Below are 27,704 nucleotides of genomic sequence, written 5' to 3' on the forward strand. Positions count from 1 at the left end.
GCGGAGGACTAACCAGTTTAGCCACGGCACTGGCCCCTGAAAATCACTTAAATTTTTATATGAAAAGTTTCGAGTAGTTTCCATTTATGTATTCTAAGGCTATGAAAGTAAAAATAATGTCATTAGCATTCTCTATATCCTTATATACTTCATGTTTGGCTACTGTAGAAAACCTGAACGGAAAGAAAGGGGAACACTCAACACAGAAATTTGGCTAAAATCTGGCTTGTTTTATTCTAGAATTTTACAGATAGTGAGTTCAGAGCTAGGTAAATAGAGCAGAAAAGTAACAAGAAAAAAAAAAAACAAAGAAAAAGTAAAAGAAAGGAAGAGGGATGAAATGGCTCTTTGGAAGTTTAAAGTTCACAAAGATATATTAAACATGGGGCCCCCCTTGGAGGGGCACTGTGGTACAGTGGGGTAAGCTTGCTGCTTGAGACGCCCACCTACCATACTGGAGTGCCAGTTTTAGTCCCAGCTATCTGCTTTCAAAGCAACTTCTTGCTAATGTATTCCGTCGCTCCCCCTCTTCGTGGAGGAACGACACAGGACCCTGTGCTGTTTTTTCGTCTGCTCGGCCCTCCCCGGGTTTGCTGCTGGTTCTTCCCGGGTTGGCTACTGTCCCTTCCACCTCCGTGGAAGGGCAGTTCCCCCTGGCCACATTCCCCACTTCCGCAGGGGAGCGGCACACCGCCGGCCGGCTCTCTCGGGGGCTGCACAGGTGTTCCCTTAGATGTTCCCCTTAGATGTTCCTGGTGCATGCCGTCTCTCTCCTCCTTTATAGTCCTCCTCTGCCAATCCCAACTCGGCTGCCCACACGCCGAGTACGCTGCTCTCCTCCAATCAGGAGCAAGTCCTACAGTTTATTGGCTGAACTGGAGGCAGCTGTGTAGAAGCTGTTTTCTTCTCTCCCAGCGCCATATTGTGGGAGAGCAGATGCATAGAATAAGTCTTAATTCCAGTAACTTAGTCTAGTCCGAGTTGCTCCCCACATATTCTAAAGGCAGCAGAGGATGGCCCGAGTGCTTGGACTTCTGCCACCTACATGGGAGCCATATGGAGTTCCTGGCTCTTGGACTCACCCTGGCCCAGCCTTAGCTAAACCAGTGGATGGAACATGTCTCTGTCTCCTGGCTGAACAAGGAGATGCAAGATTTTTCTCCCTCTTTCTTTCAAGTGCATGAGAATAAGCATTTAAACACTCTCCCTAATAGATTTTATTATGTTCGATGAGCTCTTAGCAAAAGGAGCCTAAACATAGGATAGCACACAGTTAAAGAATCTGATCTCAGCTAGAGGCGGAGGTGTTGGAAGGCTTTCCTGTGGAAGTGCTGATCAGATGAGAAGGAATCAGTAACTGTTTTGGGCTGAAGAACAGTCCAGACTGTGGACTGGGAATGCTCAGAGTCCCTGTGACAGAAGGGAGCATCACACACCAGCAAGTCAAAGCCAGTTCGATGCTGTGTGTAATACAGAATTGAGCTGGACAGGGTGGCATCGCTGCAGCACGGGTGCTAGGAGTTTACTGTTATCACAGACTCCTAGGAAGTCACTGAGGGCTTTGTTGGTGATGGAAAGAATGGGGAGGTTGACAAGGTCACAATGGGAAACAGACCGAGACAAATGGACTGCAGTCATCAGTGGACAAGTCAGAAACTCTCAGCGAATCCTGGAGAAAGAATTTGGTAGCCTGGTCTAACTATCCATGGCATGGAAATCTATGAGAGACAGATAGCAGATAAAGCTGTTCTTGAGTAGTTAATGAATACTTAAGTACTTAAACGGATAGGACTAGGAAGGAATGGATATATTCCATGAAGATCAGTGTGTCAAGAATGACTAACATCTTTTAGTACCTGCGTGGAACATTATGCACATTCACTGATCTATGAAAAACATCAGAGTTTTAAGAGAAAGGAGCAAAAAATTCTTATCTTATAAAAATATTTTATGTTAAGTTCAGTCCTTAGCATTTCCCTGTATCCTTTAATATTGTTCAAAATCATGGCTTTTGGTGGCTGCATAATACTCCATCTTAAACATTTAACACAATATTTTTACCATTTTTATTGTTGCTCATTTAGATGTTTCTAATTATAAAATACTACGTGATTTCAATAAATATTCTGGTATCTAACTACTTTATTCTGTGACCAAACAATGGATTGGTAACGATTACATATATATGTATATGTATATATATACATATATATATATATATATATATATATATTTAAAGTCTATGAATCCAGGGACTGGTGTTTTGTGCTGTATAGATTTGCCTGCTGCCTGCAAAGCCAGTATACCATAAAAGAACCAATTCATGTCCTGACTGCTCTGCTTTCAATCCAGCTCCCTGCTCCTATGCCTGGGAAAGCAGGGCAAGTACTTTGGCTACTGTCACCCACGAGGGAGACCTGATGGAGTTCCTGGCTCCTGGCTTCAGCCCAGACCATCCCTAGCCATAAGGTCATTTAGGGAGTGAACCAGTGGATGGAAGATCTTACTCCCTCCGTCTGCCTCTTCCTCTCTGTCTGTAACTCTTTCAAAGAAATAGAATAAATCTTAAAACAAAAGGCATTTGTCTCAAAATTCACAGGGCTGTAAATTTTACTATATGCACTGAAAAAGTGATTTACTTTATAGCTTAAAGTGATTCAGTGTTAACATCATTGTATTTTCACTAAGTAGATAACTAACCAAAAAAGTATTTCCAATGCTCCCTTTATTCACTATGCAACACAATAAACTTCTTGTACTGCTTAATCATTTAGAAATGATGTTGTGATGATATGCAAATGTGTATTTCTCCCTTGCTACCAGGTGATTCTAACTTTACATTACCCAGTATTTTATTATTTTCAAATTCTGATTTTTCTTTTAATCCTCAATCCCATTTTATAGAATATAGGATTTTTATTATCAGAATCCAACAAATACTTTTCTTTCTGAATTCTGATCCCCAAATAATTTCCTAAATTAGTGTTACTCAAAATGTGGAGTGATACTGAGAGGCACTGTGATCACTGAAGAAACACTGTAGTAGTTCCTCAGAATAATAAAGAGTTAGCAAATGATACAGCAATATTTTCTTAGATATTTATCCAAGAAAATAAAAACATGAGCATGTAAAATCTTGCATACCAATGTTCTTATCAGTATTATTCATAGTAAACAAAAAATGAAACATTCAGAGTGAATGGATGTATAAATGTCATATCTATACAATGGAATATTTTGCAGTAAAGAGGAATAAAGTACTGATACCTGAATCAAATAAAGTACAATTAAGCAAATCTTGAAAACATAATGGTAAGTAAAAGAAGCCAATCCCAAAACACAAGATATTATTTGATTCTATTATCTATAAAATGTCCAGAATAGATGAATCTATAGGACTAAGGTGAGGTAATAGTAAGGCGGGGGAATTTAGAGTGGCTCCTAATGGGTTTAGGAGATTCTATTAGAGGGGAAGAAACTGTTCTAAAGCCACATTGTGATGATGTTTGTAAAAGTCTGTGAATATGCTAAGAACCATTGAACTGTATATTTTAAATGGTAGACATTATGGTACGTGAATTATGTAAATGAAATAGTTAAAATGAGAGAAGAAATCTGGATGCCTGATAAGATGTAGGTTTCTTGACCCTACTTCAGAGCTCTAACTGAATCCATGGATACAACCCAAGGCTATTGCTTCTAACCAACCTAGAAGATTCTCACATACATTAAGTGGGAGAACTTGTTCTGTGATACTATCTTAGCAAATTCATATAATCTCTACCTATTAGTTTTTCAGTCAACCTTTGCATTAGTCTAGCAAATAGAAAAATTTCTGCCTCTTTTAAGCTTCTATACAGGCTATCTCACTTGGCCTGAGAGCTCACATTTCCACCTTAACGCCCAGCCAAAACTTGTCCTCCTTTTCATCTTTCAACAAATGCTTTTCCCCACACCTAACATTACCTACATATTTTCCTGGAGCCCTTCTCCCTTTATAGATGTTTTCTGCCCTTCAAATACTCTTTGCTCTAAACAGTAATGTGAAAACCATGTTTACACAATGAATTTTTGAGACACATCACTTAGTTTGTTCAACAGCCCATCAATAATGAGAATCAATGTGAAGGTACTCAAGGGTTCTGAAATTACTGATCTCTAAGGTTGTCTGGGCAGTGAAGCCACATAGTTCCCTACTGACAGAGACCATCCTCACTCAGGTATCTTGTTTCTCCTGATTGCACATGGTTTGCTCTCATAAGGTTCTAGGGAACACAAGAAGTCAACCGTCCCAACATCAGGCCTCCGAAATAAGAAGTGAATTGTTGGTTGTTGCAGATTAGGCTCATTAGACAATTGCGCTGCAGCATATTTGGGAGCAATCATGTCTACCTACAGGAAATCCCAGTGTTGGAGAGGCTTCGGGATGTTTTTAATGGGAAGGTGATTGAGGACATCCTAATTTAATGGACAGCCTCTGAAGTGGGCGGACGTGAATGTTACCAGAGAGTCTTGGCTCTAAATTATTCCCGCATCTTCACCCTGACTTCTCAAGCTAACAAGACTTGAAATCCCACCATATAATTAGAGATTGAGTCATTTTTGAATCTTTAAGGCCAAAATGTTCTAGAAAATTCCTTATGAATGCAAAATTTCCTTGAGGCACAGATAATAATTCTTGACTTAAAAATAGCTTATTGCTGAAATAGATGAATGGGAAATCAAAATAGAAGGGAATTTCAGGGGAAAATTGTGAGTTAATAAAAGGCTTTTCAGTTGCATCATGGGTGAAATAGACTATGCTATCTTAATTTTAGATTTAACAATTTTTAATATTTGCCATATTCATTTCCTATATAAATATTATATATGTAGACATTCATTTGGATGGCTATATTAATATCACATAATGTGGGATTCATGACAAAGATCAAACAATGAGAAAAGAATGCTGTTTTAAGAGGTATAATTCAGAGAAAACATTTATAAATAGCTTTATACCAAATAATATGGCATCCACACATATTAGTAAAGAATATCAGTAATGAATGTTTATTATTCTTTACTAACTATAAAGTTTATATATGTGTTTGTATGTATGTTTGTGTATGTGTATTTATATATATAAACTTCCACATGAGACAAAATACATAGTATTTGTGTTTCTGTGTCTGGCTTATTTCACTTAACTGTCAATTTTAGATTTGTGATCTTGTTTAAAAACTCAATGATTGAGGGGGGAAAAAGCCATACAATCAGGAAGAACTTACTTCCTAGTTCAAAGAGAAGCATGCATGGATAACTGGCTGACAAAAGGAAAAACAAAGCAAGCAGGTGCTACAACAAACAAGAGACTATCCACGTCACAGGCATGGATTTCATTTTGGTTTTGGTCTTTTGGTCCTCCAGGAATAGTGATATTTGAATTGTCATCTCTTCTCCTTATTTAACCATAGGAAAGGAAGCCTATAAAAAGAAATACCAACTTCACTGGAGAAAAAAAAGCCACAGACTTCTCTCTGGTTTGTAATTAAGCGTCATTAAAGAACCTTCTAGAATTACATTTTCACATTTTTGCACCATTACCAAAGATTTGTCTCAGTCAAGAAGGGGTGAACTGGTCAAATCTCCCTTGCTGCCTGAGGGTCACCACTGGCCCATCTATACAAGGCCTACAGATACAGCTGAGCATCTGGGGCCAAAGAGCTGACCCCAGCCAGTGAGCCAACACAGCAAGCTACCCAGCACTGAGCCCTTCTCAGACACAGGATCCAAGTAGACAAGCCCTGCTGGAGAGTCTGGCCAGTGCTATGTCAGAGTGGAGCTAACCTGTGTATTTCCCTCCTATTTCACCCCCTAAACGTACTTGTCTGATAAATCATGCTATGATCCAACTCTATATAACCCCAGCTTTTAGAGCACCTGGCACAAGACAAAGATTCTTTGCTTGGCCAAGCTTCAGCCAGACTCTAAAACTTCTCCTATGCCTATCTGTTCTGGTTCAAATCCTGGCTGCTCCACTTCTGATCCAGATCCCTGCTAACATGCCTGGGAATGCAGCAGCAGATGGACCAAATTCAAAGGCCCCTGCACTCATACAGGAGATCTGAAAAAAGGTCCTGACTTTGGCCTGGCCCAGCCCAGCCCTGGCTGTTGGGGACTTTTGGGGAGTGAACCAGTAGAAGATTAATCTCTTTCCCTCTCTGTAATTTTGCTCTTCAATTAAGTAACATCTTTTTAAAAAATCATCTTAGCAATAGAATACTGCAAAGTTAGCTGAACCAGAACCCTTTAATACCTGATCATTTTCATACCTTCAACTTCCCAGCCAATATTTGCTTATCTGCCCCTTCTTTCCCAAGAATACAGTTAAGTCAGTATAGACAAAATGCCCCTTAACCCTGATGTGTCCCCTCAGTGACTTTCCATTCACGGATCCTCTGCTGCTCCTTGTGTGTGCAATTCCATCTTGTGCATGCTGTATTTGGAGTTGAGCCCATCTCTGTCCCCTACTGTCAGCCTCGTTGCAGTGGTCCTTCTACCTACCTCCATGGTTCTGAATAAACTCTTCTTAATGTGCTTTAAAAATACCATTAAATGTTTTTCTCTTTAACACCCATTACTCAATAAAAACAATCAAAAAGAAAACTATGCATACCAAAACCAACAAGATAAAATAATTCAAAGAATTATTTATATTCCCCGAGTAATCACTTTATATATACAATTTGCGACAGATATAAAATTCGACCAGGTTTTTTTTCCTACTTAAAAGTTCTTTGGGCTGGCATGGTGTACCAGGTAGAGCTGCCATCTGTGATGCCTGCACACCATTTGGACACTGGTTCGAGTCCCAGCCACTCTACTTCCCAACCAGCTCCCTACTAATGTGCCTGGGAAAAGTAGTGGGAGATGGCCCAAGTGCTTATGCCTCTGCACCCACATAGGAGACTTGGAAGAAGCTTCTGGTTCCTGGCTTCAGACTGTTCCAGCTCTGGCCATTGCACCCATTAGGGCAATGTCTCTATCTCTCCCTCTCTGTATGACTCCAACTTTCAAATAAATACTTTTAAAAGAGCTTCTTATATATGAGATATTTTCTAAAAAAAACCCCACAAAATTATATTTAATTGAGATATATTTAGGTTTATTTACATTATTTCTATAGTCAAAACATGATGTTCTTTTAGTCTAACGATTTAAAGTGGCAAAATGAATAGAAAGATAAAGGAATAAATGGTCATAAGTTTAAGTCAACTTCTCAAAGTCAAAGAGTTTTGAAATCTTATGGTTTTTCTGGTTTTAATAATTTGTTTAAATCATAGCTCTAATCAAATTTTACTTCTCGGACCTATTTTAGAAAGTCTTAGAGATTTGGAACCACATAATGAACATCATTCTCAATGCAGAAAAACAGATTTTGATGAGGTTAATGTATTCTATTTAATTCTGTAATTCTCTTCCTCGTCTTTGCCCTTTTCTTTTATGCATAGCATTGGAAAACAAAGAAAAACCCCAAAGTTTTTTGGGGGGGAATTGGGTTTAAAAAGAAATGTATTTCTCCTTATTGATGTTCTCATAATGGAAATAGATGGCTTTAAAATGTGCTTTTGGCTGGCACCGTGGCTCACTAGGCTAATCCTCTGCCTGTGGCGCCCACACCCCGGGTTCCAGTCCCGGTTACTCCTCTTCCAGTCCGGCTCTCTGCTATGGCCCGGGAGTGCAGCAGAGGATGGCCCAAGTACTTGGACCCTGCACCCGCATGGGAGACCAGGAGGAAGCACCTGGCTCCTGACTTCGGATCGGTGCTGCGTGCCGACCGTGGCGGCCATTTAGGGGGTGAACCAACAGAAGGGAAGACCTTTCTCTCTGTCTCTAATTCTGCCTGTCAAAAAATAAACTAATTAAAAAATGTGCTTTTTAAAAGGAGGTAATTTTCATAGAAGAGTAAAGATTGTTGCATGATTTTCATGGTCAAGTAGTTGTTTTTGTAGAACTAAATGTCACTAAATATTGAGAAAGTTTTTAGGTTATTCCCTATAAATAAAAGGACCAACTCCTCCAGCTGAAAAATATAAATATGGATCACACATACAGTAACGCTCCATAAGTGAGATATTGAAAGCTCAAAGAAAATGCAGAGGGCCTGCATTATGGCACAGTGGGTCATGCCATGGCCTGTGATGCCAGTCTCCTGTGAGCACCAGTTCATGGACCCGCCCCTCTACCTCGGACTGGGCTCCCTGCTGCTGCTCCTGGGAAGAAAGCAGGTGGCAACTCCGGTATCTGAGACCCTGCCAGCCACATGGGAGATGTGGATGCAGTGCTGCATTCCTGGGTTTGGCCTGGCTCAGCCCCAGCCAGACTTTGGAGCCATTTGCTGAATGAACTAGTAGATGGAAGATCTTTTTCTCTGTGCCTGTGCCTCTGCCTCCCTTCCCCCTTCTCTGTACTCTGCATTAAAAATAGTTAATCCTTGGGGCTGGCCTGAAGTGCCGACATCCCATATGGGCACCAGTTCTAGTCCTGGCTGCTCCTCTTCTGATCCAGCTCTCTGCTATGGCCAGGGAAAGCAGAAGATGGCCCAAGTTCTTGGTCCCCTGCACTCGTGTGGGACACCAAGCAGAAGCTCCTGGCTCCTGGCTTCAGATCAGCGTAGCTCCAGCCACTGTGGCCAATTGAATAGTGAACCATCAGATGGAAGACCTCTCTCCCCCTGCCTCTTTTCTCACTGTGTAACTCTGACTTTCAAATAAATAAAAAAAAAGTGAATTCTTGAAAAAAAATTTAAAAGCAATGTGCTAGGGATTTGGTGAAGTGATCAAGATACTGCTTGGGATACTTGCATTGATATCATAGTCACTGAGTTCAAGGTCCAACCTCATTCCCCATTAAAGCTACATGCTAATGCACACCCTGGCGGCTGCAGGTAACGGCTATAATAGCTGGGCCTCTGCATCCATGTTGGTGGTGTGGATAGAATTCCCCTTTGTTGGTTTCAACCTGTCCCAACCTTGATCATTGCAGGCATTTGGGACATGAAACAATAGATGGGAGCTTCTCAAATATTTTTTAAAAACTTAAAAGTGTATAGGCAAAAATTTAACTGGTAAGTTTAGAGACAATGAAAAATGAATTCAATTGTTGTACATTAGTCAATCCACATTTACAGAAATCACTCGGATTCTAAGTTGTAATTTTTCTCATTTCTTATTCTGAGATTTAATGTTGTTAGTTGACCAGAAAAAGTCATTGAGTCATTGAGCCTAAATTAGTGTTTCAAAGATGGGTAGACTACAGAAAAGTGAGAGGACACCCAAGGACTTCAATATTAATAAATAATATTCAGCAGTATACAAAAGTGAATGATGGTGGATTTCGAGGTCATGTTTTAAAAAGCAATGAATAGTTGCTTCTTTACCTCCTCAGTGTCCACCTGTACTTGCATCATGGATGGAAGAAAGACTAATAAGAAACCATAGCTGTCAGATTTTCAAACTGCATGAGTATTCACTAGGAGGTTGTCCGTGAACTATTATTTTTAAAGGCCATTGATTTCATAACAGTTGTTCAGCTTTGAGTGGGGATCCTTCACTTCCCAATTGCTGAACGGCAAGGTGGAGACTCACTGGAACTTTAATTCACCAAACTAGCTTTAAGTCTAGAAATTCCTGATGCCAACTATAGCCAATTTATGATGCAGAATGAGCCTTTGACAAAGACTTGAGATGAGAGATTTGGAAACTGAGAATCCATCAAGGGGAAGCAGAAGAGGATACCAGCACTTGTCAAAGTATATGTGTGGGGAAGTGTGTGTGTGTGTGTGTGTGTGTAGTGTGTATATTGTAGGGGGAAGTGTGTTGTGTATCGGGGAGTGTTGTGGGTGGAGTGTGTGTGGGAGAGGGTTGTGGGGGGAAGAGTGTGTGTGTGTGTGATAGTGTTGTGAGGAGGAGAGAGTGTGTGTGCATGCAAGGGTGTTGGGGGAAGAGTGTGTATGTGTATGTGGAGTGTGTATATTGTGGGGGGAGAGCGTGGGTGTGGGGAGAAGAGTGCTGTTGGGGGGTAGCCATAGCTCTGTAAATCTAGAATTTTGAAGAAGAAATTGTAGTTACTGAGTGGATAACACCTTCATGAGTTTGAGGATGTGTAAGTTGGATGCAATTTTCAAGGAAGCATGGCTGAAATAACCCCAAGTTATGGAAGGGAAATGGAGAAGAACAGACAACATAAAGGGATACCACGCATATTTTTGTTGAGCAGGCAGGAGTGAGCCATGACTGCCCCACTCCTCACATTCTATAGCCGGCTCTTCAAAAGTCCTGCTGGCTTTACCTCCAAGTCTGTGTCCCCGAGTTGGTCATGACCCACTTGCTCCACTTCCATAGTCTAGTTTACCTTTGTTTGCCTGGATTAGAAACAGTCTCCACCTGCTGTCTCTCATAGTGGACTACAGCCTCTTCTGAAAATAGCAGCCCAAGAAATCATGTGAAAATATCGAGACCACCCAGTCCAACCTCATTCCCCTCCAGCTGCACTGAGCTCCTTTCCTAAATGCGACCTGCACATTCCAACCATTTGTCTTTCCTTACTTCCTTTTCCAGCCCCTACATCTTCCAGTCCCTTTAGGTCACAGCTCCAAGGCTACCTTTTCAGTGGAGGGTTTCTCTGGTCATATTTTAAACGATAATCCTCAGCCTCCTAAAACGTCTTGTTCCTTCCCAGATTTATTCTTTTCACAAAAATCACTAATTTTGTCAATATACTTATTAGTGTACTAACTAGATTATTCTGAGAGCAGGGTCTTTTTCCTGGTTTTCTCACTGCTTTAGCATGAATATTGCTAGTTTTCATCAAATATTCAGGAAAAATTTTTTTTTTCAATCTCGGATCTTCTTTTTAGTCCTATATTAAATACTTAAATAATTGCATCTGATCAAATTAAAATTACTTCAGCTTCAAGGCCATGCAATGTTACATAGCGCCAATATTATAATCATGGAACAGTATGGACTGTTCTTTCCCAACACAATCAACATCTCCTAACTTTGGAGGGACGTAGGAGTGGGTAGCACAATCTGCCAATGTAAATGGGGATAAGGTCTCTTGTAGTCCCTTCTGCGTGGAATCATTGAGTCCACAGTGAATGCTTTCTATTTTATTAAATGGATAAATGCATATTAAGAACAAGTATGTGTCAGACTTTTTCTGTCAGCATTTGAGATTAAAAGCCTACTGCCCTTGCCCTCCCAGTGCTTATATTCCAATAGACACTCCAACAAGAGGTATTCAATACATAAATAGCAAAGGGTATGGAATGTCAAGAAGTAATCTGGTGCTGGAGCAGGTGGGAAGGGGAAGGTGACCCAGGAGAGGAGAGCCCAGGGCTGCAAGGTGAGGAACAGGGGCTGGAGCATGCCATGCAGTCTCCTGGAGCCAAAGCTTCCATGAACCAGAGAATTCACCATGGGGAACTATGTGTAAGAGTAGACCAGAGAAGGATCAAAGAACTGAACAGAAATCCATAAAAAATGGGATTATCTAGAAAAAGAAACATAGTGGCCAAAGAAAGCAGATCAGTGGTTGCGTGGGATGGGGAAGGAGTGAGGATCTTGGGCAGCAGGGCAATGAGGGAGTGAGGGAAACAATCACCAGGTGGACTGTGGTGACAAACTCACCGAAGCATACACTTACTGTAGACGGATGTTAGGACATGTAAGTTCTAGGGGAAGTCTTAAAGACAGGCAATGGAAGTCACTTTCAGAAAGATAAACTAAACACATGCAGGACTGGGGTATTACAATCAGAAAACTGTGAAGACAACTTCTGATATTAATTGTACATTGAATGAGATCCAGGGTATTCAAAATCATCCTGTGATGGTTACTCTTCTGAGTCAACTTGAATAGGCTTCAGTATGCCATGCACACAACGAAACATTACTGCAGTGCTGCTGGGAAGGTATTCTGCAGATGAGGGTAGCATCAACTAACTAAAGGAAGTTATCTTTGATAATGCCAGTGAGCCTCATCCTACCAGTTGAAAAGTCTGAAAACCAGTAGAGGGCTTCCCATGGAAGCTTAGAGTAGATATACATTAAAAAGTAAATCACACAAATAACACAAAATAACTTTATAAAGGGAAGACATGAAGCTACAAGAATAAAACTAAGTTCCATGAGAAGAAAGATTATGTATCCTTTTTGGAAGCTATGATGTCGTTTCTAGCATGCCTGTGTTGAATTAGAAACTCCATTATCTCTCTGGGTACAAAGGAATGAAGAGCGATTTCAGGTCTACAACAGAAAAGATAAAAACTTCATACCACGTTCAAAAGGAAAGTCCAAATATTTGGGAAAGCAGGTCTAAGAAAAGGTAAGAAGATTGATGCTTATTCCAAACAGTGAAGAGAAAATTGGATATTGATCTAATTACACTTGGAATTTAATGCCTTAAATTCTCACAGTATTAACCATGCTGATTTTCTCTTGAGGGCACTTCTTATGAGAAACTTTTGTGTTCAAGACAGGGCACTTGCCCAGCATTCATGTTAAATGTGGGGAAATTTCTTACTACCAACAGAAATTTCAAACAGCCAGGAGAGTCAGACATTCTCTTGCACTTTTCTTATGTGATGAATTATCAGGAACACGTGCTATCTCTCTATGACTTTAATACCATTCTTCACTGCTCAGTAGATGCACTCATGTGAAATACCTAGATGAGGATGGCATGACATCAGGATGACTGAATCTATGTTTTATTTTTAAAAATAATTTATTTGGAAAGGAGAGAGAGAGAGAGAGAGAGAATGAATGAATATCTTCCATCCACCTGTTCACCCCCCAACTGGACACAACAGCTGGGGCTGGGCCAGGTCTAAGCCAGTAGCTTCTTCTGGATCTTCCACATAGGTGCAGGGGCCAAGGCATGTGGGCTATCTTTCACTGCTTTCCCAGGCACATTAGGAAGGAGCTGCATTGGAAGTGGAGCAGCCAGGACTCAAACCAGCTCCCATATGGAATGCTGGCACTGCAGGCACAGACTTAACCTTCTACACTGTAGCACCAGCTCCTCCTTGAATTTATTCTTACTAAGTTATTTTAGGAAGGACACTAATGTCTAGTGAAGCATAAGAAATCTTGAGATTGTATCTACTTTTTATTATACTCTCAAGTTTGATGTTTTATTTCCAGTATTATTATTTACAGCTGAAGCTTTAGTAGTCATTTCTTCAGTAGCATTGGAATTTGACTGCACTAAAACCAGAGTCAAATCCCAGGATCTTCTGTGTCTGAAGATTTCCTGGTTCACCAAAGCGATAAACAGATTCTCTTCCCCTGTCCTGAAGAGCACACTCACTGCCCAGTGTTTGCCGATTCCAAATCACACCTGAAGAGTCTCACTTCCAATGTTGGTTCTTTACACAAGGGATATACATTAATACCAATGATGCTTCTTCTTATCATTTACATTTTTTGTCTTAAACAAAGACATTTAATATTTACTGGAGATTAGTTCCAAGTATGCACATTTTTTTATTAATTGCCTTATAATTCTGTACCCAGGCTTACTTAGAGGTTACAAAATTGCATTCAGAAATTTGACTGGCAGCAATGTTTACATAGTGTGTAATTTTGTTGTTGTCAATATTTGTTTGAATTCCTGTATCTTTACTTATCCACATTTCCTAAAATCTGTTTGACTTCTAATACCCTCATAAGATCTGTCTTTGAGAATAGATAATATAAAATTGGAAGTAGGGCTCTTCTTTAGGAAGTACAATAATTCTTAATTAGAGGGAGTTATGATACAAGATGTTATATATTATATATAACATAATGATATACATTACATATATATGTCATACATATGTTATATGAGCTGAATTTTGTCCACCAAAATTATATGCTTAAATTCTAACCCTAGACCTTGTGAATGTGACCACATTTGTAAAGAATGTTCTTGCAGGTGTGGTCAAGAGAAGATAAAGTAGTAATGACTAGGGTGTTCCCTGATCCCATGCTGGTGTCCTTATGAGAAGAGGGTAAGGTGGACATGGAGAGGAGAGAGGAAAGACGACCACATGAAAATGGAGTCAGAGAATGAAGCAATGCATCTTTAGGCGAGGAGTGCCAAGGATTTCTAGCAACCATCAGAAGTTATGCAAATCAAAGGACCTTTCTCCAGAGCCTTCAGGCAAGCATGGCTCTGTGGAATCTGAATCCATGCTTCTAGCCACTGAAACTGTGGGAGAATAATTCTTTCATTTCAACCCACCTTGTATGCATTACTGTCTTGTGGCAGCCCTAGAAATCCCACATGGACCTCCAAGGAGTTTGTTTAGTATTCCATTGCTGGGCCTCTGAAGAGACATCAGCTACCATATTGCATCACTTGATAAAACATATCTTGTTATGTTTCTTAGGTAGAACAGCAACCAGGAGACAGGGAACAAACATCAATGCAGTAGATTACCAGGAAGGGAAAGCTGACCTTTCCAAGGTTGGAAGAGTTGATCCCAGGCAAACACTGCTGTTGCAAACTCATAGGGAACAGTCTGTTGACCAACTGGCCAACCCAGGGACTTCTGAGGAACTATCTGGACGGCTGATTTATCAAGTGTATTTGATCCTAAAGAACTTTTTGGAAATTAAAATGTGTGTAGGACTATTAGCATTTTCCCATAGTAAACAGCTAAGGAGTACAAGAACTTGTTATAATTCTCCTAATAGTTTTAGTACAGAGCCATCATATGTGTGTGTGTGTGTGTGTGTGTGTATCCATATCTACCTTATTTGCTATTTACAATCAATGATCTATTTAAATAAGCATTGGAAGGTTATTGCTGACTATGAATTTGTTTCCCTCAAAATTCATGTATTACAACCCTAACCCCCAGAGGGATGGAGGGGGCTAGTATTCTTTGGGTGGGTGTAACTGTCAAGATGGGATTAGCTGCCTCTTATGAAAAGACAAGAGAGTTCTCTTTCTCTGCACAACAGGAAGATACAATCAGAAATAGTCATCACAAACCAAGAGGACCATCAACAGACCCCACATCTGCCAGCACCATGTTCTTGAGTTCCCCAACTTCCAGAACTATGAGAAATCAAGGTGTGTTAAATCACTCATTTTATGGCATTCTATTACGAGCATCAGGAAATGTGATGGCTATATACTGGTGAGCTTAGATTTGTTACTGGAAAAGGATGCACTCTTCTATTAATCATTATTAACTCCAATTCTATCATACACCAGCAACACTCTTCTCTTGCCACCTCCACCTGCTGTTGTACATTGAGAGCTGATGTCTTCACTGCTGTTTTCCTTAGAGTTCCTCTTCCAATAATATTGATTAAAAAACAATTTTTAACCTCTACATTTTAGCCCATAGCTCTTTTTCATTTTAAATCAAAACCAAAGAGATAATAAAAATACTAAACCTGAAAAAAACTTAGAAATTTAAAAATCTACTATCAAACCACAGGCCTTGGCCTATACCAGCAAGCTTATTAGGAAGTATGAGGTCAGTAAATAAACTTATTTATTAATTATTTCCCTGAATTTATTAAAATAAAATGCTTTCTAAAGAAATTGTAGATGGAAGATAGAGAAAAAAGTCAAAGCAGCTAAACCGTTTTTGCTAAAGAAACATCCAGAATGCATAACCTCATTCTTATTCTTATTCCCAAGAAAGAACAGGGAAAAGGAATTTGATGTTTAAACCTGTGATCACAGGGTTATAAAAGAGGAGAGAGCACTTTGCTGGGATTAGCACAGACAGATAAACCTGTACACTGGTGTGAATCGGCCCAGCCTGAGGCTGCCAAGGAAACTACAACCGGGTCTTAACTTCAAAAGAAACAAGAATGGACAAGTTCAAGGGCTGGATACAAAATTGAGTACAGGAGGGCAGGGAAACCTTTAGCTAGGCTTTCAGCTAGTGAGAACATCTTATATTCTGGGGGTTTAATTTTTGTTTTTATATTTTTGAGCAGGAAGAAATACTTTGAATGGGTACAACTGATGGAGGGTTTTTATATGAGCAATCATCAGAAGACTCGTCTTCCTTGGAAGGCATTATCTCTGATTTAAGGAAAAGACTACAGATAAATTGGAAAGTCAACAGCACCCCTGGGGTCAGACTTGGGCTTCACAGGTTATGCTGCACAGGCTTCGCAAAACAGATTACTTTGTCATTTACTAGATTCATAAAGTCAGATAAGCTATTAAGGGAACCATCAACTAATCGGAAAAGTCGTGATCCAAAATCAAGTGATCCAAAGCTTATGTTTTAGAACAATTGCAATTCATCTTTCAACTATACTATTGTTCTCAAGATGTATTCAATATAACATCTTCAACTTCCTTTTTTAAAATGGATTTGAGAGACATACAGAGAGATAAAAGAATAGAGTTCCCATCCACTGGTTCACTCCCCAAGTATTGGCCATGGCTGAGACTGCACCAGGACAAACATGGGAACAGGGCACTCAATCCTGGCCTACAACATTGCTGGCAGGGATTCGAGTACTTGAGCCATCTTTGCTGCCAATCAGGGGTATGCTGTAGCAGACAACTGAAGTGAAGAACTGGAGGCAAGTATGAAACCCAGGTGTCCCTATATGGGATATAGGCATCTTAAGAACTTGGCCAAACACCAACACCTTGCAACTCACTTTAAAGTTTTCAGCACAAACAGTATGCAGTTGCATGAATGCGTATGAATTTCAGCTAAAGCTACCATCTATGGACAGCGTGTGTTTTATCCAGAAGACACATGCCAATCAAACTCTATAGTCACTCTGGATTTCTGCTATCTACTCCTCTAATGAATTGGTTGAACATCAACTGGGTTTTCTTTGGTGAACTTAACTCAAGAATTAGATGAATGTTAGAAAGGAGAACTTACGTTAAGGATATTTAAGGGAATGAATTTGGGAAAATATCTTTTGGAGACACCCCCAGACTTCTGTAGCAACTGAACGAGGTCTGTGACCTGAGCCCTTGGAAATGGTTGGGCAGGTGGGATCGCCTGGCCAATTTGTGACAGACATTTGCTCAGGAGGCTTTTGGTTATCTAGCCCCAGCTCCAAGGCAGCTGAATGCCTCTAAGTAGGTTACCTACATTATGAGGACACTTTATTCCAGGCATAGTGAGTTCACAGAAGAGCTATATTACAAGTGCTGAGTTTGCTTCCTAATCAATGTTCATTTAGCAAATATCTGTGTGTGCACCATACCTTGGATTATGACTTCCTTTCATTGCTCCCGGGTAGCTAAGCTATAGAAGAATATTTAATTCTCATGATTCTCAAACTATTCATTGACTGAGTTTTTAAAAATTTAAGTATCTGAATGCAAATTGGTAGAATCCATCTATAATTGTTTCTTAGACAATTTGTGTCAGAATCACTTAAGTTTAGGTTTTTTAATTTCTCAGTATCCTGCATCTTAAACTTTTAGGAGTGGGGCAAAAGAACCTGACATACAATGAGTTCTCCCTGTGGTGGTTCCTGTATACTCTCTGGACTTAGCCAATAAACAGAAAGAGCATCATGATCATTCACTGACCTGAAGACAGATGAGAGGAAACAAAAGGAAGTCAACATCCTCTCCTCGATGCTGGACTTGAAACTCTTGTAAAGCAATGATAAATAGAACACCATAAAGCCCTCATATCCTAAACACTATGCCACAACTGTGTGGCTACAGCTGTTTCCCCACCCATCTAGATGGAGATAGATGAAAACTTTTAGGCATTCACTGAGCTCATCCATGGCCAAAACTATTGCAGTCCAAGGATGGCAAGAGATGATCAATAACTTTCGATCGATGAGTGTGACCCATTTGCTATGACAGCAGTGAAAACTGCTGGCCCAAAGCCCATCACATTGGATGTTTTTGGAGGTGAACCAGGTTGGCTACTGAATTGTGTTCTTTGATATTAATCAGCTGCAGTTCATTCACTCAGAAGACATCTTGTCTAATTTCCATGTATTCATCAAATATTTATTGAAAGCCTTTTAAAAATCATGCTGTCTTTAGTTACTACAAACACCATGGAAGACTAAAAAACGCAAAGACCTAGTTCAGGACTTTTGTCTTTCAGCTGTCACTCAGCGGAGAGAAATGCCCAGCACAAAAAGACCTAGGTCTTGCATTTGGATGCTGGCTCAAATTCAAAGTCAGTAAAATCGTGGAGCTTCTGCTTCTTCTTCTGGACAATCTGATATAAAAAGCTTGTCTAGCCCATGTCACAGAACTTACTAATTCATTCATAAACATTTTTTGTTCATTTGCTGTATTCTAGGAGTTTTCCTAAGACTTTAATGCATAACAATAAATAAAGCAAAGTGATAGCTGTCATGTAAGGGTTCCTCTATAAACTAGAAGAAAGGGTGGGCATTTTGCCTAGCAGTTAAGAAATTAGTTATGATGCACAAGTCCAACATTAGAACACCTGAGTTTCACACCCAATTCCAGGTCCTGATTATAGTTTCTTGCTTATGTGGATACTAGAAACCAATGGTGATGACTCAAGTAACTAAGTTCTGGCCATCCACGTGGGAGACCTGTATTGCGTTCCTAGCTCCTGGCTTTGCCTCAGCCTAGCCCTGGCTGATCACGGAATGAATAAGTGGATGGGAAATCTCAGACTCTTTTCTGACTCAAAATAGAAGAAAAATGGAGAGTGATACATTAAAAACAGGTTTGGGAGTATTAGTAGAAATATTTTCAAAAGAGACATTATTTTTAAAAACTTAAACCAAAGCCTTTTCTCACAAAGTCATGCATTTTTTTTGACAGATAGAGTTATAGACAGTGAGAGAGAGACAGAGAGAAAGGTCTTCCTTCCATTGGTTCACCCCTGAAATGGCCACCACGGCCGGCGCTGTGGTGAACTGAAGCCAGGAGCCAGGTGCTTCCTCCTGGTCTCCCATGTGGGTGCAGGGGGGCCCAAGCACTTGGGCCATCCTCCACTGCCCTCCTGGGCTACAGCAGAGAGCTGGACTGGAAGAGGAGCAACCGGGACTAGAACCCGGCGCCCATATGGGATGCCAGCGCCACAGGCGGAGGATTAACCAAGTGAGCCACGGCACCAGCCCCAGTCATGCATTTTTTAGCCCTCTTATTTCATGAATTAGGATGAGAAAGAGAACAATCTAATGAAATGCATATTAATCTAAACAAGATACCTAACACTTTAATATTACCCATGGTAAAATATGGGGACACATTAAAGATAAAAATATTTTCTTGCAGATACACTTTTCCACTGAAGAAATATACCAGGTTCTTGCTATAATACTCTTTCACATACAGTAGACCATATCAACCACAGTCTTTCATTTTACTGATCTTTTCATTACTTAACAACCAATAGACTTATAACAAGGTTTCTCCTGAAGGTAAACTGCGGCAAACAGCCTCTAAGATGCTCCAAATAATGATCCTTCACTCTTAGTATTTTCAGTCCCGTTTACCCCTTTTCCTTGAAATGTGGGGTGGATTTAGTGACTGGCTTCTACCCATTAGCAGGTTGTCCAAGTGGTGAGATACTACTGACAAAATTGTATTATTTTTAAAAAGAAAAAGAAAACAAGGGTGGGCATTAAGGTGCAGGTTAAGCTGCTACTTTGGATGCTGTCACCCCACATTGCAGTGCCTGGCTTAAGTCCTGACTACTTCCTATCCAGCTTCCTGCTAAAGCACCAGGTGGCAACAGAAGGCGGGCCAAGAATTTGGGTCTTTGACACCCACTTCTGATACCTGGATGGAGTTCCTGGCTTCAGAATGGCCCAGCCCAAGCTGTTGGGGAATGAAGTCGCACATGGAAGATTGATCTGTCTCTCTCACTGCCTTTCAAGCAAACCAATATTAAAAGTCGAAAGTATGGATTCCATTTTGAAAAAGTTCTGTCTTGCTGTCTGGTTTTACCTTCTTCATCCCCTGGCCTCAGTCAAGGACAGGCACAGCTACCTGAAGAGTAGAGGTGCTACACAGCTTGTTTAATGTTGTTCTAGCTCAGTCAAGTCTCCAAAGAAGGCAGCCACAACCAACCATTTGAGACCTTCTGGGTTAAAACCACCCAGCTTAAACCATTCTTGAATTCTTGATATAACCAAACTATAAAATAATAAATGTTTATTATTTTAAGACACTAAGGTTTAGAGTAATTAGTTACATATCATTAGGTGAACACATGATCTGTAAACCTGATTCTTGAGGATACTACTATAGAAATGAATGAATTCAAAATCTCCTGTGTTATAATTTCAAGATCTGAATTGGACTATAGGATATGGTGATAACACATCAATACTTTTAACATGAAGAAACAAAAATGCTCAACTTTTATTAGAACAAGGGAATCACAGATTGTGTTTGTTTTATCCTATGATCTGAGATCATTGAAACAAATACAAATACTTCATGGTCCAACTTTATCCCAATTCCATTTTTAGCAAATTATTAGTTAACTAGTAATCTGACATTCTTACCTCCAAAGAAGTACTTCTCTCCAGTTTTAACTTGTAGAGGACTGTTTGTTCGCACTGCTGATGCTTCATCTCCATCAATGGTGAGGATAGCAAAGTTTTCCTTGGCTAAGAAGCGGACTTCATGCCACTGTCCATCATTCAACCCAGTGCCTGGAAAGTGCAAAACAAATGTCAATTTTTCTTCTTAGAATTGTTCCATTAAATACATATGTATATATTTAAAATTATATTTTAAATAGCAAGTCATATTTTATTGTATTTGTGGAATACAATGTTATTTCATATCTATATATAAAGTGGAAAAATTAAATCAATTTATTTAATATAGCCATCACTTTTTTCATGGTGACATGCTGAAAAATATTTATTATTGTTTATAGGCACATGGGGAGTTCTTGGGAAAGTGAACAAAGGTTTAGCTAGATTATTTATTAAAAACTATTTTAATTTTTCCTAAAATCATTTTACAAATATATATATTCATAAAGAAAAAATACATTGCTCTTTGTAATTTGCATTTATCTCATGTTTTTTAACATTGTAAGTAGTCCTATCCTCCACTGGACTGCATAACATACGCTATAACCCAATGAAGTAGATAGATATATTAGTATGATATTAGGGGTACTTGAGGAAAAATGGTTTGAAGAGAGTCATTTGGGAGACGATTATAAACTTTTAATTTATAAACTTACTTTCCAGTTAGCTTTATTAGATCCCACTCTCAGGTAAGAAAATGGAATATTGAATTTTTTGTTTCAATTTCTTATATTTTTCTGGCAAGTACAGTTTATAGAAGATAAGGACTAAATAATAAATACATGAGTATTTGCAGTTATATGTGCTAAATCACCAATGATCATGGGAAATAACAGGATTACCCAATAATTTGTGAATAAAGCATCTTTAATAATGAGATAGGTTATATTTAAACAAATAAAGATCAACAAAACCCATCCTCAACAATGGGATGAGGCCTTTGGGAGAACGAAGAACAGGAGTTCCTCTCACTGTCCTTTGCAGCTGGCACTCCCTCCTTTCTTTCCCTTTGGCATCACAACTACAAGCTCTTTGGCCTTGGGACTAAAGGACTTAGACCAGTAACATCCTTTCATTTGTACTCTGAGTCCCTGGTACTTTGGCCTCAGGCAGAGAGCCACACCATTGTTTCCAGGTTCGAAGGCTTTCAAAGTTGGAGCCACCCTACCAGCATCCCAGGTCTGCAGGTGGCAGACAGCCTGCCACTGGACTTTTCCGTTTCCATAATCATCTAGGCCAATTCCCCTAATAATAAATCCATCCACACACCTCCCTCCCTCTTCCCAACTGGTTCTATCTCTCCAGAGAATCATGACTAATACCTAAAGATAAGGAAAATGTTTAGTAGATGAAAAAATGTATGGTTAAGTATAATGTCAATAGATCCCCTTAAAAATCTGTACTGTCCTAAAAAGAAGTCCATAATTGGAATTTCTCAGTTATCCATTTACTCAATGAAGCAAATCTCCTCAGTCCAGCCTGATCATCCCCTGCAGTCAAGCCCCGGGCATTGCAACGACTTCCAGTGTTGTAGGAAATTGGGCTGGCAGCATCAGGGCTGAGACAGCTACTAGTTACTGGGGTTCCTCAGATGATCTCCAGTGGAACTGAACTGAGGCACAGTAGCAGCGATCTTCTTCCTTAAAGAACCAGTTTGTGACTTCAGACCATTTTCTGCATCACTGTACCTCTGCCTCATTGTGTTAATTGGAAACTTTATGCATCTAATTGTTTCATTTGAGTCTACTTTTTGATACCTTTGGGTTAGTTTGTGAGGTAGTTCTTCACTGGAGAAGGTATGGCATTAATCCATGTTCTGTTTTCTAACAAGAAAAGCACCTTTGGAAACTAACTTTATATTACAGGTTCCCCCCCCCCCCCCGCCCCGTCTATTCAAAAATTGTGAAAACAATTCTTTCTTGCCTTTCAAATATGCACAAAGAACAATGCAAATATCTTCTGGACTATAACATTACTATGCAAATGCAGTCTTATTGTTAAATCCATTAGTTAGCTGTCAATAAGCATAGTGTAAACTGGAATAGGTCCCATTAGGTCCTAACACAACAGATGTATCGAAGGCGGTATTTTCACCATAACATTTTTCTTTAAAGTATGAAACTGGATTTACTGTTGATTAACCATAGGAGGGCATGGTTTTGATGTTGATCTGAGTTTTTTGCCTTTACAGTTTGATGAACCCTGCTTGGAAATGCAGTTTTAGGACATGAATCTCAAGGACATCGATGTTACAAACATTCAATTCCAAAACCTAATACCAAGGAATCATACACCCAGAGGAAATCACCTGCAAACTATCTTCAGCTATTTTAAATGGTAGACCAGAAAGTGTTTCAAAAATTCACATGACGAATTATAAATGGGACATCTGCAGTTTTATTGTTCATGGCAAAAAGGTCTATTATCCTAATCAGATTAAAATTGAAAGGTTTTTTTTTTTTTTTCCAAAGAGCTTAATTACTAGAAAAATCAGATCCCAGTTTAAAGGAGCCTTATTGATAGCAGTCACCACCGAGTTTCAGCTGTGATTCCTTCTCATTTGAATTCCAATCATCATTTTGAATTTTTAATGTGAATCATCATGAGGTAGCCCTCCGCAGCCTGGGGTGGAAAAGGGCCCCAAGTAGAACGAAGAGCATTCTGCAGGCAGCAGCGACGACCCAGTGGCTCAGAAGAAAGTGTGCTGCTGCTTTTATATTTTTTATCCACATTCTATAAAAAATAATAGCCCGAGGGCTCTCTCCAGAGAAGAATCCAATTTCATGATCCCTGCACATGTGAGTATATAGATGTACTGTTCCAAGATGTATGTGCTAGTTACTCTGATAAGTTCTTTACTTGCTCTTGACTCATTTATATTTCAGAGAAAATTTAATATTGTTACTTTATCTCAAACACACAGGTAGGGACTGAGTCTCCAAGTATAAACACCCTGAAGTTGGTAAGTGACTGAACCAAGAATTAGAACTCAGGTATATCTGTTTCTGGAGCCTGAATTCCTGCCACAAACAATCAAATCTAACAAGCGGCACACCCACACCCACACCCACACCCACTTCATTGTCCATGACCTGTAGCTAGAAATAAACTGAGACGTATTCGATCTTATCTGCTAAGATTCAATCATTTTTGTCATCAGATTTTGTTGTTTTGGAACATCATGCATACTGTATGTCTTAGTATTTTCTTAAGTTGATTGTGTTTCTTGAAATTGTACAGTGAAAATCGAACTTATCTTACAGTTCTGACCAGAAAATTATTGAAATAATCTCCATACACTGTGGAAGTCTGAGCAAGGAAAACTATGTTTGCTCTTCAAATTTTAGAAATGAATGATCAGTGACCTAGAGCGCACTATCTTATCTAAATGTAGAACTGAGACCCTGTTTGACCTTGGTTTCTCCAATGGAGAACTCAGGTATCCATCGTTACAGCAAGGACAGAGAGTCTGCCACAGATTTAGCCGTGTCTCCTCTGCCCGGGTGCACTCCTGTAGGTGCACTGAGACCTGAAGGACTTTATTAGAAACGTGGATTGTTAGGAAAAGCCTGCGATCCCATCTACAAACCTGGCCCAGAGCATGCTCTGTCTTAATCCTTTCCTGGGCCATCTGCAATCTCGAAGAAGTGGTATAGATTTCAGAGAAGCTACAGGGATATTGTAAGGTATTTAAAAAATTAACAATATTGTTCAATAATTTTAACTCATATGAAAAGGAATATTAATGAAGTTTATAAGCTTTTAGAGTTTGATATAGGAAATACACTCAGAATATTAAAATAAAACAATGTCATAAGATGTGCTATTACAATAAATACTAATAAACTTATTCAGGGGGAAAAAATCAATGCATCATTATCCCAAGTCTAATTACAAATTTTGCAAGCCACAAATAACAGAACACATCATTACACATGATTTGAGCAGCCTTTTTTTCTTCCACCCAACATTCTAGGAACAATGATTATCCCAAGAGAAACTCACCAGGTACCTATGCTTCCAGTGTGGTGGAGACCTTGTAGCGGGGCAGTGACAGGACCAGGTGCAAAGAGACCATGTCCCACTTGGTTAACATTTCCTGAGAGCATTGTGTGTGCTTTGCTTTGCCTACACACACATCGTGTGGGCCACACTGTCGAGTTTGCTTTGTGCCTTGATAATGTGGTGAATTCTCGACTGTTCTGTGCCTCAGATTTATCTGGAACTGCAAATAACTTAAGGGAATTTCAAGAATTGTATGAAAAATGGAATTTTAAAAATGTCTTTGGCCTGGCACAGACCTGCCAATTGTGGCCATTTGAGGAGTGAACCAAGATGGGGGATTTCTCTCCAACTGCCTCTCTCTGTATAACTCTGCCTTTAAAAAGAAATAAAGCCTTAAAGATGTACTCAACAATCTTCTTGGGAAAATGGGGGGCTGCTATATGCTGGAGGTCATACTATATTCAGGAACACATGTAACTAGTACCATGTGAGATTAAGGGAAGTAGAACCCAGAAGTGTTGGATTTATCGTCCTACACAGTGGACAAGACAAATAGCTGGAACTTCAGCAAGTTAAACTTTTCTGCCTGTTTTCCTTTGTTATAAAATAGGAACAAAGTTGTCTATTCCATACATTAAGTAGGTTAAATAAACATTATCAGTTAGAACCAGTGCCTGACACATACTTAATGAAAAATGTTAGCTATTGCTTTTTTTATTTATTTGGTTGAAAGTCAGAGTTATATAGAGAGAAGAGGCAGGGAGACAGAGACAGAGAGACAGATAGACAGAGACAGAGAGAGAGGTCTTCCATCGACTGCTCACTCCCCAGTTGGCTGCAACGGCTAGAGCTACGTCAGTCTGAAGCCAGGAGCCTCTTCCGGGTCCCCCACATGAGTGCAGGGGTCCAAGGACCTGGACCATCTTCCACTGCTTTCCCAGGCCATAGCAGAGAGCTGGATTGGAAGAGGAGCAGCAGGACTAGCACATGCACCTATATGGGATGCTGGCGCTTCAGGCCAGGGTGTTAACCTGCTGCCCACAGTGCCGGCCCCAGCTATTGCTTTTTATTTCTTTTACTGGAGAAATGCATGTGCAGGCACATATAGAGGGTGATATATAGAGGGAGGAAGAGAAGGAGGAGTAGGGGGAGAAGGTGGGGAGAAGGAAAGGAGTGGGGAGAGCAGGGGAACTGCCCTGTCCACTGGTTCACTCCCCTGACTGCCACAGCCAGGGCTGGGCCTGGGCCAGGAGCTGGGAAATGACCCCATGCTGCCACAGAGGTGGCAGCAACCCAGCTGCTGGAGCCATAACAACTGACTCCCAGGGTCTACACTGGGGGAAGCTTGGGTAAGGACCTGGAGCTAGGAACCAAGCCCGGATTCTCTGATGTGGTACAGAAGCATCATAACCATTGAGCTAAAAGCTTACCCCAGTATTACTTTTTATTCAGTAGATGAGCTTCGTTTTGCAACATCAACTTGGGTTATAGTACTTTACTTATAGAAACAATCTACTATGAAACCATTAAAAATGGTCTTTATGAACAAATACCCTCACATAAATCCAATAGTTCAGTATCAGTGGTAAGAGATTTGCTGATTTGGGAGGATAGCTAAGTAGGTCTTTTGCTAATATCTTAGTTTTTAAAACCAATTTTGAGTCATATGATCAAATCACTCATTTCTTTACGGTAACTGATTTACTTTCTCAAAAATGTATTTCAACTAGGTTATTCAACAGATGTGGTTCTGAATGTCTGTGGAATATTTCCAAAAATGAAATCCAATTCAAAGCAAGGACTTCTCATGGTGACTAACTGTGAGGAGATGGACGGACATGAGAAGATGGATCGACATAAACTGAAAATCTTAAAAAGGATTTTTGTTTCAAAAATACCTCAACATGTTTGTCTTGATTTTGCACTTCAAAATTCTGATGTTACCTTCTAGCTGATATCTCATTAATCAATATTTCACACGGCTGGAAACTTTTTAGTTGCACATTACAAAATTAAACTGACATTTTAAAATGAGAGTTGTAAACTAAGGCCCATCTACTTGAAAGTTCTTCCAGCTTTTGCTCGTTTTTTGCATAAAATAACTAAATTGTTTTATAATATTTTCTCTAACATCTCACTAACTTGTAATTGTTAAGAAAACTTGTTTCGTATGCAAATGTAAAATGGTAATGAAGCCTGTTCTAACTGTGCTGTCATTCTAATGGTATTATTTTTAAGTTAAGACTCTTGAGGTGGTTGCTTTGATTGAACAAGAAGAAACAGATGTTGCTCTTATTAGAGACAAGAAGAAAAGATTGGTTTAATGAATATTGTAAAAAAATAAAGTATTTAAAATATAGTAGCAAATCAAGATGCAACATCTGTTGGAAAATGCTTGAAATAAAATTACAGTGACTCGAGTTTTCAGTCTATGCTCAATATTCCATCTTGAGAGGAAATTCTCCCTAGAATATGAATCCATCTGTAGGCATTTACGGCGTTCTCTGATATGGTGAGCTCCGTCGTAGTTCATAAGTTTTCAGGAATCTATTTATACCACAGAAAATGGCAATATACATTTCTATCTAAATATGCTATGTAATAATTACATTATCTACATAAATTCTGTAATATCAGGAAATTGATCTAATTTAATCCTGTTCATTTTCATATCCTAGTGAAAACCACCTTATGAATACAGTCAATTGCTTAGGCAGGTATAAGATGGCTTTAATTTTTAAGCTATAGAAGTTGCAAAATACTTTTCTGAGTAGTATAAAGATACAAAGTCATTTTAGAACATTTATTTTGTTCTAAAGGTATCAGTTGAAAAGAAATTTCAATAATATAAATGCATTGGGAAGAAGATATTCCAAGGCAATTTTCATGTATGTTGCTACAAAAGATCAGTTCATTTTAACATTTAGAATCTGCAGACAAGATGGCTTCGTCTCTTTCTAGCATCCAAGATTTCCAAGAAAAATCTAGCTTAATGGTTCTTTTTGGTTTGGACATTAAAGTAACTTGTAGAGCTTTTAAGTTCCACACTGATTTCTAAGTCATGGAGAAAAAGTACTAATTAATGGATGTATATCATGTATTCCATTAAAATTCCCAACACTAGTATTAGTAGAAAAACAAGATTCTAAAATTTATA

At 39.4% G+C, this 27,704-nt stretch overlaps 1 protein-coding gene across 1 annotated transcript in view; it reads right to left on the bottom strand.

Annotated features, from left to right (window-relative positions):
- Positions 1 to 27,704, bottom strand: part of CNTNAP2 (contactin associated protein 2) — a 2,149,916-nt gene that overhangs the window by 911,780 nt on the left and 1,210,432 nt on the right. The window contains exon 9 of the mRNA XM_089329590.1: positions 20,504 to 20,653. Within this exon, the coding sequence (XP_089185716.1) occupies positions 20,504 to 20,653 (150 nt within the window). The remainder of the gene's footprint in view (positions 1 to 20,503; positions 20,654 to 27,704) is intronic.

The sequence above is a fragment of the Oryctolagus cuniculus genome, chromosome 3, assembly GCF_051225735.1.
Source record: "Oryctolagus cuniculus isolate XC-2025 breed Fujian yellow rabbit chromosome 3, ASM5122573v1, whole genome shotgun sequence".
Lineage (NCBI taxonomy): Eukaryota > Metazoa > Chordata > Mammalia > Lagomorpha > Leporidae > Oryctolagus > Oryctolagus cuniculus.